The following is a 19,577-nucleotide window of genomic DNA, read 5'->3' on the forward strand; positions in this document are numbered from 1 at the left end:
AGAGCTTAAAAAGAAAAAGAAAATTAGATTTTTCTCCTCTGTTGACACATATTCATAGCCTGATGAAAAACTGGTGACTAGTCAGTATACTTGTGTTTGTGCCCAAACTCAAGCCATTTGGTTACTCAAGTAAATGGTTTAACAATGATGCCAGTAATAAGGAAAATGGATGTGAATTAGGGGAATTTTCTGAGTTTGAGTATTTTTCTTGCAGTCTCCAATTCTGTTGTGATTGTTTTTGTTGGCATGCTCAGTGATCTTCATGGGAGATGTATTTTACAAATATAATTAAGAAATATAATTGAGGAATATGATTTTGAAATTCTTGTCTAGCACAGGGGTAAACAACACAATGTCCTGTCTTAGTGGCTCTTTTTTATCATGTCGCTTCTTATTAATTATATCTAGAAGCAATTTTATTTTGTGATTAGTAATTGTTTTACTAGATAGCTGGGTACAAGCTTTCTCTGGGGCTGGTTTAGTGGCTAAGAGCACTCGCTGCTCTTCCAGAGGACCTGAGTTCGATCCCCAGTATCTACCTATATTGGGTAGATTATAACCACTTCTAACTCTAACTCCAGGGGGTCTGAGATCTGTTCTGGCCTCTCACATGCTTACAAAGACACATAAAACAAACAGGCAAAAAAAGATATATATATATATATTTACACACATATATACATACATACATATATACATACACACATACATACATGTTGTTGAAATGAAAGAGAGCTGCTTCTTTTTGTTTTTAAGACACAGGATAAGTTCTAGAAATATTTGAAAACTTTGGGAAGACTAGACTTTGAGTATACCCAACTGTCTCCAGCCACCATTTTCTTCTTAAATATCACAGTTGCTTGTCTGTTTTTAAGGAGTCATGCTGCATATAGATGATTAGGCAAGATGTCATTTGATACTAACAGTTGTTACACTTAATAAACACCACTACCACCACCAACAGCAGTGTGCTTGCCACATACTGTCCAAATAACTTACTCCTTATTCTAATCATACAACAGCCTCATGGATTTTATTTTGTTCTCTCTATTTAAGACAAGCAAGCTGAAAGTTAGGTGTTAGAAGACACATAGTCGTTAGCAGAGGTGCAACTACCTCTGTATTTTTGTGTTTCCCAATCAATTTTATATTCTGCTTTTACTGGGATTCTTAAGGGTAAAAAAGCGAAGGATAGCACATGGTGTGACTGAGGCATTAGTATGAATCCATATGGAATGTTTGTAAATGAGGCACTTAGCGACAGTCTGAGCAATCACTTTCCAAACACTGGTAAGGTTGGCAGGAACTTCAGTATGATAGCTGAGAAAGGAAATCATGGTGGTGCCAAACAGAGAGAATACTATCATTTTTAGCATTTAGTCTCTGGAAAGGAGGCTAATTTTGCTGCTCTTTGCTCTTTCGGTCACTGGGGGAGTAAATACTAGCTGGAGTTTAGGATTCTGAAAAACAAAAATGGACATTTCAGCCGGTCGGCACTCTTGCTGGATGGGAATATGGCTGGAAAGAACAAATCCTGACGCACAGCACGTGGGGGCTTCTGCTAAAAGCACCACAAAGTCCCTGTCACTTTTACCATCCTCCTTAAGTGCCTGTGATCTTGCAGGGGCAATAGGACCACGCATGGTCAACAACACCCGGTGGCTTTGAACACTGGTGGCAGCGACTGTGAGGGCTGGAGGAAACTGAGGGGAAGAAAGGTCACTTTTCTGACAACTTATAACTTGATTCCACTTACAGCCATTTGTTTTCTGAAATAAGTAATGGGGTGAGGACATAGGCCAGGTCTACAATTTGTGCTCTTGAGGAGATTAAGGCTCCCTGAGATCAAATTACTACAGCAAACAGACCAGAGCTACTGGGGGATGTTTGGGAAGGATACAGGCAGAAGAGGGAGAAGCCAGAGACCTTAGAAAAGAGACAGGAATAGATTTTGATGGAATTACTTCCCACTCTGCACCCTTGGTGGAACAAAGAGGACAAATAGGCAGGATAGGAGGGAAACTAGCTTCACTTAGAAGAGCTCGGTTAGGTGTGGACTGCTATTGGTGAATACACGTAGCAGGTTGGCCCTGGTCAGCTTGTCCTCTCAAGGAGGGAAGCATGCCAAATGTCAGGTCTCACTGGGCTTCCTTCCAGTACATAGCTAGAAAGTTACCCAGGGGAGAGCTATGTAGCACAAGGATACTGAGAGATGAGGGGAAAAAACAATGTTTCAGCGAATGGAGTTTGCACAGGCGGATGTAGTTTCAAGCCTTCGTGGGAGAGATGAGAAGGCTGGGAAAGCTGACTGTTAGGAAACCGGGAAGGCAATGACACAGCACAGAACGGCCTTCTCTACTCCTTCAGCTTTCTTGCTCACTGAAGAGCAATTTAACGGGAGTCTGAGGAGGGCACAAAGGTACAGGAGCCCACCGGAGTCGTGTATTTACAGAGGATGAGGTGTAACACAGTGAAAATTTCTGCTACTGAAAGATAAATCCCAGCTGCCTACGTTTTGCTTAATAAAAGCAGGGTGGTATCTTTTATTTCTTTCTGCGAAGCATTAACGAATTCAAATTCCAGCATGGCTGGGCAGACCGAGAGAAACTCTCCCGATTTAATGGCTTTGTAGGCTCTTGACGACATTGTCATCCATTAAAGAAAAAAAAATTAATCACTTTTGAAAGAAAATGTCTTGAGCGATAAATGAGAAAGGGTTGAAGTAAGATTAGAGAAAACACGAGGGAAGAATCGCCTGAAATTTTACTGAATTTTTTTTTCCTACTGTGATGGAACAGCTTGAATACGAGTTTTTTTTCCTGAAGCTTTACGGAGTCAGTTGTATAAGAAGAGAATTTTAAACCCTGAAATATTGGTTAATTGTCAAAATACACACTGAAAGTTAAGGCACGTGGCTAGGAGCGAGACAGAGTGCTGCATTCCAGGATGCTTGCTTTAGACTTGCTCCCCAGAAGACCGGCACCAGTCACTTCTTTGCCCTTTGGCCCAAGGAGTTAAAGGCTTTCTGTACTTCTAAAGAACCGTGGCTGGGAAGGTGAGGGGGTCAAGTAAACAACGGGTCTGCATTTCAAAAGCCCCAAAGCACCTCCCCAGCATTTACTCCCCCCTGACTGTTAAGGCACCGCCCCGTCCCCCAACAGTTTATTTTCCTGGATGGCGCTTTGAAATCTTGACTTGGAGAGCTGACAGAGTTCTAAGCTGCTTTTCTCAGGCTAATCTTAAAAGACGCGTTAAGCCTTCTGGGGAGCGTGGAGACTGGATGAACAGGACCGTGGGGGCAGGGAGAAAGGGAGTGGCCGTGTTCCCGCGGTCTGCTGGGATTCGGCGGATGGAGGATGAAGGAGATGGGGCTGGAGTAGGTGGAGTGGCAGGGCGGTGCACGGTCGCAGTCCGCCGCCACTTGGGTGCGGAATTCGAGCTGGACTTGCTGAGCACCCCCTCCCCCTCCGCTTCTCCCTCCCTCTCCTTAAAGCATCATCTAAAGCATCATCAGCGGCGGCGGCGGCAGCGGCATAGTCGCAGAAAATCGAGATCCGTGGAGCGCCTGGAGGCGAGTGGAGGAGCTGGGGATATGGGGAGTCAGTGGGGGCGGCAGGGCTCGGAGCCCTTGAGAACGCCTGGGAGGGGAGCGGCCTCGGGCGTTTGTAGCGCGTGAGCCGTGAAGAGCCGCGAGGGCGGAGGCGGGGCCCGGCGAGGAGCAGGCTCGCCAAGCTGCTGCCTCCTGCCCTGCCCCGGCTGCCTCCGCCAGGGCCGGCGGCTATGGAGCTGGCGGGCACCAGACCTGGGGCGACAGAGCATCCGCGACCCCCTGCGGCCCCTTGCCCTGGCTGTTGTTTCTGTCTTTTCGGCTGGCTGCTGGTGCTGCTGCCAAGCCCAGCGGCCTCCCAGCTACGATACTCGGTGCCGGAGGAGCAGAGCCCGGGCGCGCTCGTGGGCAACGTGGCCAGAGCCTTGGGGCTGGAACTGCGGCGCTTGGGACCCGGCTGCCTGCGCATCAACCATCTGGGTGCGCCCAGCCCGCGCTACCTGGAACTGGACTTGACAAACGGAGCGCTCTTCGTCAACGAGCGCATCGATCGCGAGGCACTGTGCGAGCAGCGGCCTCGTTGCCTGCTTAGCTTGGAAGTGCTGGCGCACAACCCGGTGGCAGTGAGTTCTATCCAGGTGGAGATACTGGACATCAATGATAACTCGCCGCGCTTCCCGCGGCCGGACTACCAGCTTCAGGTAAGCGAGTCTGTGGCACCTGGAGCGCGGTTTCACATTGAGAGCGCACAGGACCCCGACGTTGGCGCCAACTCAGTGCAGACCTATGAGCTCAGCCCCAGCGAACATTTTGAGCTGGACCTTAAACCCCTGCAGGAGAATAGCAAGGTGCTGGAGCTCGTGCTGCGGAAGGGCCTAGACCGAGAGCAGGCAGCCTTGCACCACTTGGTTCTCACTGCGGTGGACGGGGGCATTCCACCTCGCTCAGGCACGGCTCAGATCTCTGTTCGCGTCCTGGACACTAATGACAATTCTCCTGCTTTTGATCAATCTACTTACCGTGTCCAGCTGCGGGAGGACGCTCCCCCAGGCACATTGGTAGTGAAGTTGAATGCTTCGGATCCGGATGAGGGTTCTAACGGTGAACTCAGGTACTCCTTGAGCAGCTACACATCTGACCGGGAGAGACAAGCTTTTCAGCATAGATGCCATTACAGGGGAAGTCAGAGTAAGTGGGACTCTGGATTATGAGGAGTCTTCCTCTTACCAGATCTATGTGCAAGCGACTGACCGGGGACCAGTACCCATGGCCGGTCACTGCAAAGTGTTGGTGGACATTATGGATGTGAACGACAACGCTCCCGAGGTGGTCCTCACAGACTTGTACAGCCCAGTGCCTGAGGATGTTGCTCTCAACACTGTTGTGGCCCTTCTCAGTGTGAATGACCAAGATTCGGGCTCCAACCGGAAAGTGAGCCTGGGTCTGGAGGCTACACTGCCTTTCCGGCTCAATGGCTTTGGAAACTCCTATACACTCGTGGTGAGTGGCCCACTGGATCGGGAGCGTGTAGCTGCCTACAACATCACAGTGACAGCCACTGATGGGGGAACTCCACCACTCACCTCTCAAAAGACACTGCAGATTGAGATCTCTGACATCAATGACAATCCGCCGAGCTTTCTGAAGGACTCCTATTCTATCTACATCCAGGAAAACAATTTGCCGGGTGTGTTGCTTTGCACGGTGCAAGCCACAGACCCAGATCAAAAGGAGAACGCAGAGGTGACTTACTCACTCCTAGACAGGGAGATCCAAGGGCTGCCAGTCACCTCCTATGTCTCCATTAACAGTGCCAGTGGCAGCCTTTATGCTGTCAACTCCTTTGACTATGAGAAATTTCGAGAGTTTTTTGTGACCGTGGAGGCCCAGGACAAGGGGAGGCCACCACTAAGTAGCACTGTGACCGCCAATGTGTATGTGGTGGACGTGAATGACCACGCCCCTCATATTCTATACCCTACCTCAACTAATTCATCAGCAGCCATTGAGATGGTGCCTCGGACTGCCCCTGCTGGCTACCTGGTCACCAAAGTCATAGCCATGGATTCAGACTCTGGGCAGAACGCTTGGCTCTTCTACCATTTAGTCCCAACTTCTGACTCAGACCTCTTTAAAGTAGAACTTCACACTGGAGAAATTAGGATTACCAGAAAGATAGGAGATGAGAGTGGTACCACTTTCAACCTGACTGTGGTGGTTCGCGACAATGGAGAGCCACCTCTATCAGCTACTGTGGCCATTACAGTAGCTGTGGTGGACAGGGTTTCTAAAATGCTCCCGGACACTCAGAGACATATAAAGAGTGCTCGGACATACTCTGAAATCACACTTTATCTGATAATAGCATTAAGCACAGTGTCTTTTATATTCCTCTTGACAATCATTGTTTTGAGCATCATCAAGTGCTACCGCTACACTGCCTATGGCACGGCATGCTGCGGAGGCTTCTGTGGAGTGAGGGAGCGGTCCCCGGCAGAACTGTACAAACAGGCCAATAACAATATTGACGCCAGAATACCACACGGCCTCAAAGTACAGCCTCACTTCATTGAAGTTCGAGGCAATGGCTCCCTCACCAAGACCTACTGCTACAAAGCCTGCCTGACAGCAGGCTCAGGGAGTGACACTTTCATGTTTTACAACACAGGGGCCCAGACAGGGCCAGGGCCTGGGGGAGCCCAAGCCTCCGTGACTGACAACAGGCATCTCACAGGCCAAAGTGGGCAGAGTGCCGGGAACCTGATTATCCTAAAAAATGAGGCTGTCTCTCAAAATGAGGTGAGATAGTGATCAGGGTGTCTTCCAGAAAGGCCTGCATTTGTTTGTTTGTTTGTTTTCACATGTCCCTTCCCCCAGCCCTCTGTGTTTGGCATTATTGACTTATTATCACCAACAAGGTTTATCTGGTAGATTGAATAGTAATGGTATCTCTGATCTTATTATAACCTGCTGTTTGCTCTCTAGAAATAAGCCCTGGAGAATTAGTTTACTTACCACTTCCTAGTGGCACATTGAAAAATTAGCCATAAAAGTTCTTGAGGAGTGAGAATTAGTTTTAGGTACTTTTGGTTGAAGCACAACTCTGTAGAAATAGAACAGGTCTGGGAATAAGGGTGCTCTGCTGGGAGGTAATGTGAGGTTTGAGGAGAAATGACCTCTGCTATATCATCTACAGGCTAATTGCTTTGGGCTTTAACATAATCAAATATATACGCCCTCAGACCTCCAGAGGTGTGTGGCTTCCTCTGGGAACTGTTGCTGTTTTTATCTTAGAGGTCCACAATAAAAAATTACTGACAGGTGGATCTCTGTGAGTTGGAGGCCAGCCTGGTCTACATAAAGAGTTCCAAGCTAGCTGGGGCTACATAGTATGAGACCTCGTCCCTAAAACTTACTGAACTAATTACACAAGACTAATGTGATAGGCTTCTATGGACATTCACATTGAAAAGGGAAAGTGCGGAGTGTGTCCTCACTCTGAAGCTCGAGTTTGCTGCGGCTGGATGATGTGGTCACTCTTGTGGAAGGCCGAGAGAGGAAATGAATGGTAGTGAGCCAGGTAAAGGAGTACACACTGGGCGGAGAGAACCCGGAGAAGGAATGGGCGAGGAGTCTGTGGAGAAGGTGAAGACCAGAACAATCTGAGGCTGGGGAATAAGAGACAAAGACCTCCAGCCTAGCCCCCCTTCCTTAGCATGCTCTGATGTCATCTTAAGATCAGGTCTCAGCATTTGCTTTAAATATCTTTAAGATCAATAATCTTCTGGTTCCATGTTAATTCCTGTGCTTTTGATGAAATGTAAAGTATAATTTTTAAGCCTTCCATGTCTTTAAGTTAAATGACAACACTCTGAAAGTGTGTGTTTATTTTCTAGATCAGAAATTAGTCCTGCAATAGTATAAAAGGCTTAGAAAGTGGCTGGTTTACTGTACATGATGGTCAGTATATGTACTAGTTTTGACTTTTAAGTATCCACAGGCCATATTGCTCAATAAAATGAAGAATGCATAGAAATTATTGAGAAGTACATTAATGTGTAGGTATATTTGGGTATTTGGGTAGTAACTCTCTCTGCATGCTGGAAATAATAGAGGCCTGCCTTGTGAGCCTTTAAACTTGAATTTCAAAGCAAAATCCTGTCCTATAAATAGGGAGGCATTTACTTTCCAAAAAGCTACTTTGTAGCTAGAATTCTGAGAGTCGGCACTAAATGAATTAATAATATTTGTTTTTCCTATAGCTTGTGACTTTTCATTAGCATATTGGTATGGTTTACTAATGTCTATATTTCCACATTCAAAGTTCACGCAAGCTTAACGAGTAGTGCATAAGCCCCAGAATCTCCCCTCTCGATTGCCAGGAGATTGTATTTTTTCCTTTTCCTCTGGCTATTCGTCACTTATCAGAAGAGCCTGAAAGTAAGTAGTCAATGCTGAGTCGCCAGGGAGGCAGATTGCAGAGGAAGGAAGAGATCGGGAAAAGAAAGAAGGAGGGAAGTGGAGCAGAGCATTTCTAGAGTTGTTACATTGTAGGATTTAGAAGCCTGTAAAGATGATTTGTCTTTAAATAAGGATGCTCTTTGACATTTCTTTAATAGGTTCAGGTGGTGTCCTTTGGGGCTGGGGCAGCCTGCAGGTGGTGAAGAGGCATGGATAGTCAGCTAGGCCAGCTCAGCTCTGCCACCAGCTGTGTGCTGGAAGCTTAGGGAAATGACATGCTTGTACTTTCTCCATTGATCCAACGCTTGGGGCACTTTGACCCATGAACTGTTTCCGTCTTACACTGACCAGTATGTTAATAGTTACTGTGGTACACAAACCTTCAATGGAGGGCTAAAATTATGTCAGGAAGTATTTGCTTTTGTGGGACTTTGCCAGGAGAGTGCTTGAATTTAGTAAAGGCAAATGAATGCTATCTGATAGATGCCTCTCAGAATTCAGTGACGGTCTACAGCTCCTGAGTTCATTGCAGTTATGGAGAAAACGTCAGTCCCATTGCTCTAGCATGGCAAAATGGCGACAGAAGTCAATCTGTTTGGAAAATCATCATGGCTAGGTCAAGCTGGCTTTCTCAGGTAGGGTTTTCTCTTTCCTCGCCTATTACTGCAGATGGCAGGAAGGTGCTGGAATGCTACTAATGCCACGTGCCAGCACTTAAATATCTGAAGACTGAAAACGAAGAGTGAAGGAAATTATACTCATTGATCACTCTGCTGCATAAGAAGTGCTCTGCGTTGCAGTATGTGTTTATGGGATTTCATTGCTTCTTAGTTTTATACAAACAAGCATTATCAGAGAGGTTAGATAACATAGCACACTGCTAGTTGTATTTTAAGTCACATCTGTTTGACTCCAACGCCTATGTTTTCTTCAACAGAAGGAGTAGACAGAAACCCCAGTTGTATTTTTTTGCATGGGCTATTCGGGCAGAATGCTACAACCAGCTATGTACTTATTTACTGCTGTGCTATTGGCAATGCTTACTCAGAGCTTTTTTATCTTTGTCCTTCACCAAGTAAGCTTTCTTTCGTTGCTTATAAAACATCAACACTTAGCAGCAGACTTTGGTCTTTTGGTAGACTTTGCAGGCTTTTTGTTTGATTGTATGTTTTGTTTGTTGTTTTAATTTCCTGAGTTGTGCTGTGACGGCTTTTTGGCACCAGGGCCTAAATTCTCTTTGGAGCCTTCTAAAAACCTCAAGGGAGAGTAGTTGGCACCTCTTTCAGCGTCTCCATGAAAAGAGACTGCATCTAAGATTGATTGCTAATGAGTCACTTTGAGTGCGCAGTGAAATCATAAAGGAAGCGCAGAGAGATTTAAGCTTGGCTTCACTTTTACGTATAATGAAGCAATTTGCAGTTATCAGATCCTTAGTTATGTATCCACTGTATATGCATGACCAACTTAATTCAGACATGGAGACCTGGAAGAGTTAATGTAATCTTTCAGTGTTACCAAATACAATTTCCTCTAGGACTGACTTTGCCATCTGGTGGCTCTGTCTTGGCATGATTTACATTCAATGTACAGTAACGTGATGATGTGTTTTTCAAACTGAAAAATGGTCAGAATAGACAAAACTGCTTTGTTGGAGACAGGGTCTTCTATGGTCTAGACTGGGCTTTAACTCAATATGTAGTTGAGAATGACCTTGAACTTCTGGTCCTCCTAAGTGAGTATATGAATGTGATACCACAACACACAAGACCAAGAGGTTTTATTTTGTATCCATTATTTTTTTGAGTATGTGTGTGTGTCTACAACTTTATTTGTACCACAAGTGCCCACGGAGGGCAGTAGAAGGCATTGGACCCCCGGGAACTGGACTTGAGGCAGTCATGAGCCACTCTGTAGGTGCTGGGAGCTGAACTCTGATTCTCTGCAAGAGCAGCAAGGGCTCTAAACCACTGAGCCAACTCTCCAGCTCCAAGGCCAAGAAATTTTAATCATTAATTTCTACTCTAGTATTTCATCTTTGATGACAAGTTTTTAGTGGGTGGAGCTGTTTAGTGTTGCCATTTTCATATGGACTATAGGGGCTGCCCTGAGGGAAAAAGGTTATTGTCCTTGGTCTAATAGTACATACGGTGTTTTCTTCAAATAAATCCTTCCTCATTTTCCCCATAGAGACAGTTGAGCATAAAGGATTAATGAATGAGTTCTCTGTCTGTTTAGCCATATTTTTTTAAATGAAGAAATGTTTCTTGTGGTCTGATTGCCCTTGACCTACCCTCTCCTCTGACCCCACCATGAGCTATCACATGGGCATCTGGTCTTACTCAGAACACTGCAGGGGCACCACTTGGCATGTTATACACTGTCTATTGGCACTCTGTCTGCCTGACAGAATAGCAGGTTCGTTTCTGGATTCTTGCCCTGGTTGGCTATGAATTTTTGCTTTCAATGAGAGGTCGAAGGATGGAGTTTGTAAGTAGTTTTGAGGAAAATTGCCATCACCAAGATACTTTTAGGAAAATTTAATGGAATTCCTAGACGAAGAAGAAAAGAAGAAGAAGAAGAAGGAAGAAGAGCAAGAGAAGGAGAGGAAAAAGAAGGAGCTCTTGCCTCCCCTTCCTCCCTCCCTCCCAAACTCCCTCCTCCCTCCCTCCCTCCCTCTCTCCTTCCTTCCCTTCCTTCCCTTCCTTCCTTCCTCCTTCCTTCCTTCCTTCCTTCCTTCCTTCCTTCCTTCCTCCCTCCTCGATATTCTCTTCGGCTTAACCTCCTCTGTTCGCATACAAAATGATAAGTTGCATGGCATTTCTTACTTTCTTTTTATTGGTTCTCCCCCACCATGGGTCTCCTCCCTCCTTTCAAGTAGAACCCATCTGATTTCATGTCACATGTATAGTCTATTATCACAGGTGCAATATTTGGTTTTGTTTTGATTTGGTTTTTGGTTTTTGAGACAAGATTTCTCTATGTAGCCCTGGCTGTCCTGGAACTCACTCTGTAGACCTGGCTGGCCTCAAACTCACATAGGTCTGTCTGCCTCTGCCTCCAAAGTACTAGAACTAAAAGTGTGCACCACCACTGCCTGGCATTTTTTGGTTTGTTCGTTTGTTTTTACAGGTGTTTTTAAATGTGGCCCTCACTTGGATCAGAGTTTTCATGTATATTATAATATGAAATCATTTAATATTAATATATTAATATTATATAATTATATATATTATTAATATAATACTTTGACCAGTATAACCTATAGCCATGAATTAAAAATTCAGAGGTTGAGAGAATTCTTTAGCAGTGTTTTAAGTCTGCTAACCTAAAAATTATACACACTCTTTTTTTTTTTTCAAGAATTTGAACTTGGCACATGCAAAGAAATGTCTGACATTGTAAAGGTGGAGAGAAATGTCCATTTCCTTCTGGCCTCGCTGGCTGCAGGGAGATGTAACTGTGTGTAAGAGAGTAGCCACTGTTCTAGCAGGCTGTGCTTCCGGAATAACCGACCTTGCACTTTCTGTTGTACGGGAATTTATCACGCATATTTTAAAGTCATCTTAGTTTCCTTTCCCGCCCTGTAGCTTGGAGTTTACATGTTGTACTTGGAAGGCAGTTTTTTTACACAGAATCCTCAAGTTTATCCCCTTTCCAATTTTGATTTACTGAAAGACCAATATATCATATAGCCGTGATTATTCTCAGTGTTATATTTTGGTTTTATTTTAATGCATTCCTTTCCCATTGCTTTGTAACAAATTACCATGAATTAGTGGTTAGAACCTCATCCATTCAGTGTCTCATAGTCCGGCACTATGTGGTTAAGTTTTTCACTTCAGTTTTCATAAAGCTAACGAACTCAACACATTGGATAGGTACTCTTCCGGAGGCTCTGAAGAAGAATCTACATGGAGATCCATTGAGGTCGTTAGCAGAGTTCAGTTCCTTGGGGACAATCCTAGCTGGCTTATCTCTTTTTGCTGGGGCCAAGGAGAAGCATTACTCTCAGCTCAGAGAGCTTTCTTGTAGGTCTTGTCATGTGACTTGTTCTTAGGACTGGCCTTAGAGAATTTTCTGTCCCGTGGAGTCTCTCTCATGTTTCACATCTTTCTGACTTCTGTCTGCGACTTCTAGACTCGAATGTAAAAGCCTCTTGTGATTAGGGTAGTCCTCTCCACATAAGCCCACTTTTTAAAAAAAGACAGCTAAGCTGTCTAAACACAATTATGGGGGTAAGTCCACCACAGTCTGAGTCTTGAGATTACACAGGGCATGTGCCGTCCGTGTGGGGGTCTCAGCACTATTCCTATAGCAATTTAGATCAATGTTTATTAGATAGCACTGTGAAAAATTGGCTGTGGAGACGCTCTGAATGAAAAAGGAGATATTGCATCTAGTTTCGGGTTTCAAAGAGCAGTTTACTGACAAATTAAACAGCAGTTTGCATGGTAAGAAGACAGCAGGATTTTTTTTGTTGCTTTGTTTAGTTGGTTGGTTTTTAGAGACAGGATTTCTCTGATTAGTTCTGTCTGTCCTGGAACTCACTCTGTCGATCAGGCTGACCTCGAACTCACAGAGATCCACCTGCTTCTGCCTCCTGAGTGCTAGAATTAAGGGCATGCATCACTACTGCCTGGCAGAAAAGACAGCCTTTTATTTTACTGAGTATTCATGTGAGTTTATAAATAACAGGATATTTTAAACCTGTTTTACTTTAAACCATCTTAGGAGTGATTCATCCTTCTGTTGCTTAAGTTTCCTATGGCATAAATCACAAATAATTCATAACAGGATAAATTAAACTTTTGCTATAATTTTAGCAGGAACTCAAGTTGGTACTTGTTTCTTCAGTAATATTACATCACCCACATGGATTACCTAATTGACTTTTTCTACATCTAGAGTTCTGCAACTATTATTGTTTTAGAAGACTAAGCTGGAGTACTTCACCAATGGAAATTCAGCACACACGGGGTGTGTCATTAGTCTACAATCCTAGCAGTTGACAGGTGGAGCTGGGTGAGTCAAGAGTTCAAGACCAGCCTTGGCATAGTGAGTTTGAGCCAACCTGAGCACATGATTCCTTCTCTCAAATGAACAAACATGCGAACAAAACCAAGAGATGTGATATTAAAATATTTTAGAGGCAAACCATCATAGTTAGTCCAAGGCTTTAGTGTCTTGTAGCAGATCCATCAGTAGTCAGCCTTTCAACCTGAACTTTTTCCAAATTTAAATCAAACTTTCTGTGAAACCCACATACATTTTTGGATGTCAATTTTGTATTCTTTTAAGATGAATCACTATTGTAATAGTGAACAGGAATAGGAATGTAGATGTAACTGTATATTCACCAACCAGGCAAATTTAGTGTCTTTAAAGATTACTCTTTTTATAATTTAAATGCAATTATCACAATTTGTGTGACAGTTTGTTTATTCAAAAATACTCTAAAAGGCTGGACGTGGTGGCACAAGCCTTTGATATCAGCACTTGGGAGACAGAGGCAGGCAGATCTCTGTGAGTTCAAGGACAGCCTGGTCTACATGGTGAGTTCTGGGACAGCCAAGGCTGTTTATGTAGAAAAACCTGTCTTGGAAAAACCATAAAAAATAGAATAAAATAAAATAAAACCCTCTAAAAATCTATCCAGTGTCAGGTTCTAAGGATATAGCCCTGCATTCATGAATATTGTGAGAATATCTATGTGTTTTATGAGTAAAACAGATACAGTCAGTTTCACAGAATGACTGGTTAGGAGAGTATTAGGATAAAAGTGCTTATTTCATTGTGTAGCATCAGATTGCGAATTAAAATAACTAATTGCTTTCTTCCTTTCTTTGTCCCTGTCTGATATTATTGCCATAAAAAATCTTGCAACTATCATTCTGGCAAATAAATCTGAGAAGTATGTTGTTGCTGATCGACTGTTATTGAAAATAGCAACATGACAAATTAATTGTGTTGTTGAGGAAGTGAAATTGTGTAATAAAGTGAGTCTCCTGCTCAGTTCTGATAGAATTGTGCCTTTCAGCAAATTGAGCTTAGTGATTTCATCTCGAAGATCAAGTTGCAGAAATTTTCATCATGAGTGTCAGCCAATCATAGAAAAATAAGCAAGTTACTCAGCAGATGTCAGAATCTTTCTGAAAAGGTTTTCTCTGTGGGCAAGCTGACACTGGTCCTACCAATGGCAGGAGAAGACGGTGATGCTGAAAACTTAATCAGATGTATTTTAGTCATGTTTTCAGGTTCATAAAATCATATGCAAACATTCTCTTTTGTTGCCTCTAACAATACTAGTAAAAAATGGAAAGTTGTTTTGTTTTGTCTGTGGGTAATTTGTTCTACTTTATCTGGAACAATAATAGCATATTATAGATTTGCAAACCAAGGATGAAACCAGTTACACATATGTTTCTTGCCAGCAGAATACAAGGGAATGAGGTGACAGCTTGTATGGGGTGAGAGATTTTGATAATAATCAGAGTCATCACTTTTCTAGGCTTTGATTTAGGTTCTCTGGTACCACTTAGCCATCCCTAAATCTGTTAGAAGGTTGGGATTCTGGCCCCATCACTTCTCTGGGCATTTGAAGTGTGTTTATGAGAATGCTTCACATTGCTTGCATGGACTATATGAACTATGGGGTAAGAATGGTTGATTCTTTGAAATAGTTTATTGGCATTGCTGCAGCTTTATGTTGCTAACTATGATCAGGTGATCCAGAGGAAAGCACAAATTACAACTGCGTTCCATTTTCGGGCTCCACCGCACCTTGCCTGATTTTTTTTTCTTTAGCGATTCTGAGTATCTTCTAATACATAGTACGTAGCACCCCACCGGGTCTTCAGGTGCCCATATTTTCCTCTTTACCAGCTCTATGTTGGAATGACAGTTTGTGGGCTGAGGGCACACAAGATCTCTTTCTGGACACAGGTGGTGCAGAAGCGTCAGAGTCTTCATGGACTTCAGCTACTTCCTGCTAAGCAATCAGGGCCGCGTGAAGAGAAGGGAAAGCGTGAAAGAGGAGCAGGGAGCCAGTACAGATTTATGAGAAGGTTTAAGCGGGCAAACAAGGTCAAACTGCAGTGGTTTGTTTTCTTCTCTCTACAATCCCTCCTCCATCAGTAGAAGAGGCTGTTATCAGTGTCTAGTGTTATGACTGGGCCCATCCTTCCCGGGTCAAACACGCTGCAGTCTGCAAAGCCAGCAGTAGATTGCAGCCCTCTACAGTCCAGCCAGGTAGGCAGAATTTGTGTAGCCGTGTATTCTTTATAGCTAGACTACAAAATTGAAGGTGTGTCTTGGATGAGGCATTGGAGGGTAAAACAACGAAAGTTTTTCCTGACATAAGACAGACCGCTCTAGTGTTTTAAGAACATAGACTTTTATTGGGCAGGGCAAAGCTAAACCTGACGCTCACATCACCCCTAAATATGGACTTTCTTGATATTCAGTCTGAGTCATGTAATTAATGTGTGTTATAGTTTCATTTTAGCATTCCGTATGAAATGTCCCATTTGGTATTTTCGATTGGATGCATGAAAATATTTAAGGGACAACTAATCGATTAATACTCCCCTGGGAGCACATTGATCTGCCATGCTAACAGTAAACTCCTTTTGTGATTTTTGCAGCCCCGACAGCCCAACCCTGACTGGCGTTACTCTGCCTCGCTGAGAGCAGGCATGCACAGGTATGTCTGTCTGTCTGTCCGTCCTTTCTTTCTTCCTTCCTCCCTCTCTCCCTCCCTTCTTTCCTTCACTTGGGAGTAACTTGAAGTGGGGCTCTGTTAGATAAACTGTATCTCCTCAGGCCAGAAGCAGCTGCTCAAATTGAGACGCTTTAGAAACTCTGCCCAGCGAATGCAATTATTTTTGTCTCCATGATTATTTCTTGAAACATTGGAAGTAATTAGTGCCAAATGCTTATTGAGTGCTGGGAAATGAAAATGTCACTTGGAATCATCGGCAGGTTTCTGTGCTTTCATCAAAATTCCTACGAGGATGTGTCAGCTTAAAAACTTTTATATCAACTTAAAACTATTTTAAATTTCCTGTGACAATTCCAAGCCCTTCATCCCCTCTCACCTATACTTCCCGTCTCTCCCTCTCTTAAAAATTTAATTAATACAAGTCAGAAGCTTTCAGATTTTAGTGCATTATAAATGTATACATTTAAACTACATTATAATGTTTATACATTGTAACTGTACATACATTGTTTCCTGTTTCACATTCCTTGTTCTCCTGTCTCACCCTGACTATTACACACTGTTAGCCACAATAACTGATAGCTATTGTTGTTTGTGTTTGCCCCTGCCAGAATCTTCTGTCTTCTCCACCAGTTTGCTCTCTTATTTTTACCAATATCATGGGCTCTTTAGAGAGGAGCCATGTTCAGGACTTTATTGAATATCTGGAGACCAAATCTAGCTTGCTTTAGATCAACTTAGAGTAATAACATTACTCAAGACTCGGATTTAATATAGTTTTGTCTTGTCTACTTTGTCTCTTTGACAGTAACTGATTCCCAGAGCTGATGTGTCCATGCCATGGGGGCCAAATGAAAGATTCATTATTTGTGACTGTCTTTGGAAACCAGATAGGGAGGCTCAAGAAACTAATGATTGTATTAGCAAAAGGATTTAGCTTTGAAGAAGTGAACTGCAGACTTTAAGCCCCTCAGAATATCTGGGCAATTATTAATTGAGTCTTCATCAAACCTAGGCCAATGTCTAAAGAGAAAGCTGTAGAGTAGTATGTGTAGAATTAATGAAAATATAATTTTAGCTCATTAAACATGCATTAGATTAAAATAAATTAGTGCCTTCTCAAGCTTACAAATGATCAGAGATCATTATGTGGGTGCTATTTCTGAAGCAGGAGCAATCAGGGAAGGACTGAAGATTGGAGCTGGCTGGTTGAGATGTCATGCTGGAACCAGGGTCATGATTTCAAGCTAGAAGCACTCACGCAGAGGCTGTTCTGTGAGGCATCAGAGGAATTGTTTCTACTTATTAGAGATGAGCTGTGCTTTTGTCTGCAGCTGAGATGTTTGTGGAGCTGGGCGTTAGGTAAACTGAGCTCCTTTTTACAGTGTCTGCTTTTATCATTGCAGTTGAATGAAAGTTTTGCTTGAAAGGTACCAAAGCTGTGAGGTGCAGCTTTTTAAAAACCGTTTAAAATAAAATATTAAAGGAATTATCACTTTAATGTCCTGGGAGGCAGAAGCAGGCAGATCTCTGAGTTTGAGGCCAGCCTGATCTACAGAGCTAGTTCTAGGACAGCTAGGGCTGTTACACAGAGACACCCTGTCTCAAAAAGAGGGGATGGAGGGGGCATTTAAGTGGGTAAGGAAGGAAATACAATTTGAAACTAAAACATTGTGTCTTTTTCACAGTGCAGTGCACTGAACGTGTGGTAGAACTGTGAACGGAAAGAATGCCCCTTCTTCACAGCCCACTGGCTGCTTGGCCTGTCTAACCTCGGTCAGATGTCACTCTTAGTTTCTTTGTTAAATCTGCTTTGAGCTAAACTGGTTGCAGGGAAGTTATGTTTTTATATCCATATAATTTGCTGGTAGATCAAAAAGGTCACAAAGGACATAAATATTTGCAAAAATCAAATTAGAAAATTCCAGGTTAGAAATGAAGGATAACAGTGTTAAGTCACAGCTCAGTCAGGAGATTTCTACTCAGCGTGTTTGGTGTGAAAGAGCAAGGGACTGCTGGATGCATAGATTCCCATTCTGTTCTACTTATGATCCACTGTCTCATGGGACTCCTTCAGTCACTGAGGTTTTAGTAAAGTTTTTGTTTGTTTTGTTTTCGAGACAGTCTCTCTGTAGCTTTGGAGCCTGTCCTGGAACTAGCTCTTGTAGACCAGGTTGGCCTTGAACTCACAGAGATCCACCTGCCTCTGCACCACCACCACTGGGTTGAGGTTTTAGTAATTTAATTTGAGGATAAACAAAGGTCTAATTTAAAAGTGTCCTCCCACTTTGGAGGATTTTTCCAGCTACTGGGTTGGGAGCTTCTTTTCCTTCTTCCTCTGTCTGAATATATATGAAGCTCTTATATGCATTAGCTGTAGACAAACATATATAGATACAGTATTTTTCCTGCCCTTGGATAGTTTGTTTTCTCTCTGCTAGCCTCTAAGAGTCTCTCAGGTTGTGTGCCAGCAGTGTTTTATGCTGAATTAATCTCTTCTGAATGTGGATCTATGAGCCACTGGCTTTCTCTTGTCTTAGGATATGTTCGGGTAGGTCACCTATTTGTAAAACAATACAGAAAAAAATCAAAGTAATGCTAACAATTAATCAGGGCTGGTGGCAGGCTGTAGTAAGGAGGCCTCTTGTTCATCCCGGCCGCCCAGAACCAAAACAGAAAGTGTATTAATTAAATTACTGCTTGGCCCATTAGCTCTAGCTTCTTATTGGCTAACGCTTACATATTTATTTAACCCATTTCTATTAATCTGTGTATCACCACGAGGCTGTGGCTTACCTGCTGAAGTTCTGGTGTCTGTCTCCAGCAGGGCTACATGGCTTCTCTATGACTCTACCTCCTTTCTCCCAGCATTTTGTTTAGTCCTCCCCAGCCACCTAGCTCTGTTCCCCTATAGCTCTGCTATAGCCCAAAGCAGTTCCTTTATTAACCAATGATATTCACAGCATACAGAGGTGAATCCCATCAGCAGGCGATACTTTTGTTACTGTCTGTCTATTTTATTGTCTTGTAGTATATCAAATAAACTTTTCTTTCAGGAAAAAAAACTAACAAAATAGTTAGTTGGTCTGGGTATGGTAGCATCTGCCTATAACTCCAACGACTTGGGAGGTCACTAGAGAAAAACAACAACTTCAAAGCCAGCTTCAAAGCCAGTCCTCTCATGTTGTCTTTAAATTATGAAGGGATGGGAATGTAGCTCAGTGATAGAGACCTTGGCAAGCATGTATGAAGCCTAGAGTTCAGTTCTCAAGCATGCCCACCCACCCTCCCAGGAATGAGTTGAGTAGCCAAACTGATATTACTGCTGACGGTATTAGTGTGTTTAACCTGAGCAAGGGTTGGGAGTTTGGAGAACAAGCTTCCCTCATCAACACTGAGGGGCAGAAATGGCATTTATCCTCTTGTGGGAAGACGTTATTATCACTGTGGCACAGCAGGCGGTATGTCAGCAATGGTACTGCAGTTTTGCAAGGTGACTGCTCAGCAGTAATGGCTGCAGTTTAAGCATGAGCAGTGTTAGCTGCAGCCCTCCCTTCATAGTGGAGACAATTTCTGAGGGTGGGAGAAGAGTTGGAAAAGCAGTCGTGGTCTAACTGTTATCTGGGTCTCTATGTTTACTCAGCTCTGTGCACCTGGAGGAGGCGGGCATTCTTCGGGCTGGCCCAGGAGGGCCTGATCAGCAGTGGCCAACAGTATCCAGTGCAACACCAGGTAAAGAGTCAGGATCTCTCTCTTCTTGCTTGGGTTCTGGAAATTCGTCAAATACCCTGGTTTTGTAATAGATGGCTCCCTTTTGATTTCTCCATACAAACACTATCTCTGTCTATA

General features: G+C 43.5%; 1 protein-coding gene across 1 annotated transcript in view; it reads left to right on the forward strand.

The window, feature by feature from the left end:
- Window positions 1-3,780: 3,780 nt before the first annotated feature.
- Pcdhac2 (protocadherin alpha subfamily C, 2) overlaps window positions 3,781-19,577 on the forward strand; it is a 45,813-nt gene continuing 30,016 nt past the window's right edge. The window contains 6 exon segments of the mRNA XM_042055053.1: window positions 3,781-3,834; window positions 3,837-3,871; window positions 3,873-4,698; window positions 4,700-6,346; window positions 15,652-15,710; window positions 19,372-19,460. Coding sequence (XP_041910987.1) covers window positions 3,781-3,834; window positions 3,837-3,871; window positions 3,873-4,698; window positions 4,700-6,346; window positions 15,652-15,710; window positions 19,372-19,460 — 2,710 coding nt within the window.

Source organism: Arvicola amphibius, chromosome 5 (genome assembly GCF_903992535.2).
Source record: "Arvicola amphibius chromosome 5, mArvAmp1.2, whole genome shotgun sequence".
Classification (NCBI taxonomy): domain Eukaryota; kingdom Metazoa; phylum Chordata; class Mammalia; order Rodentia; family Cricetidae; genus Arvicola; species Arvicola amphibius.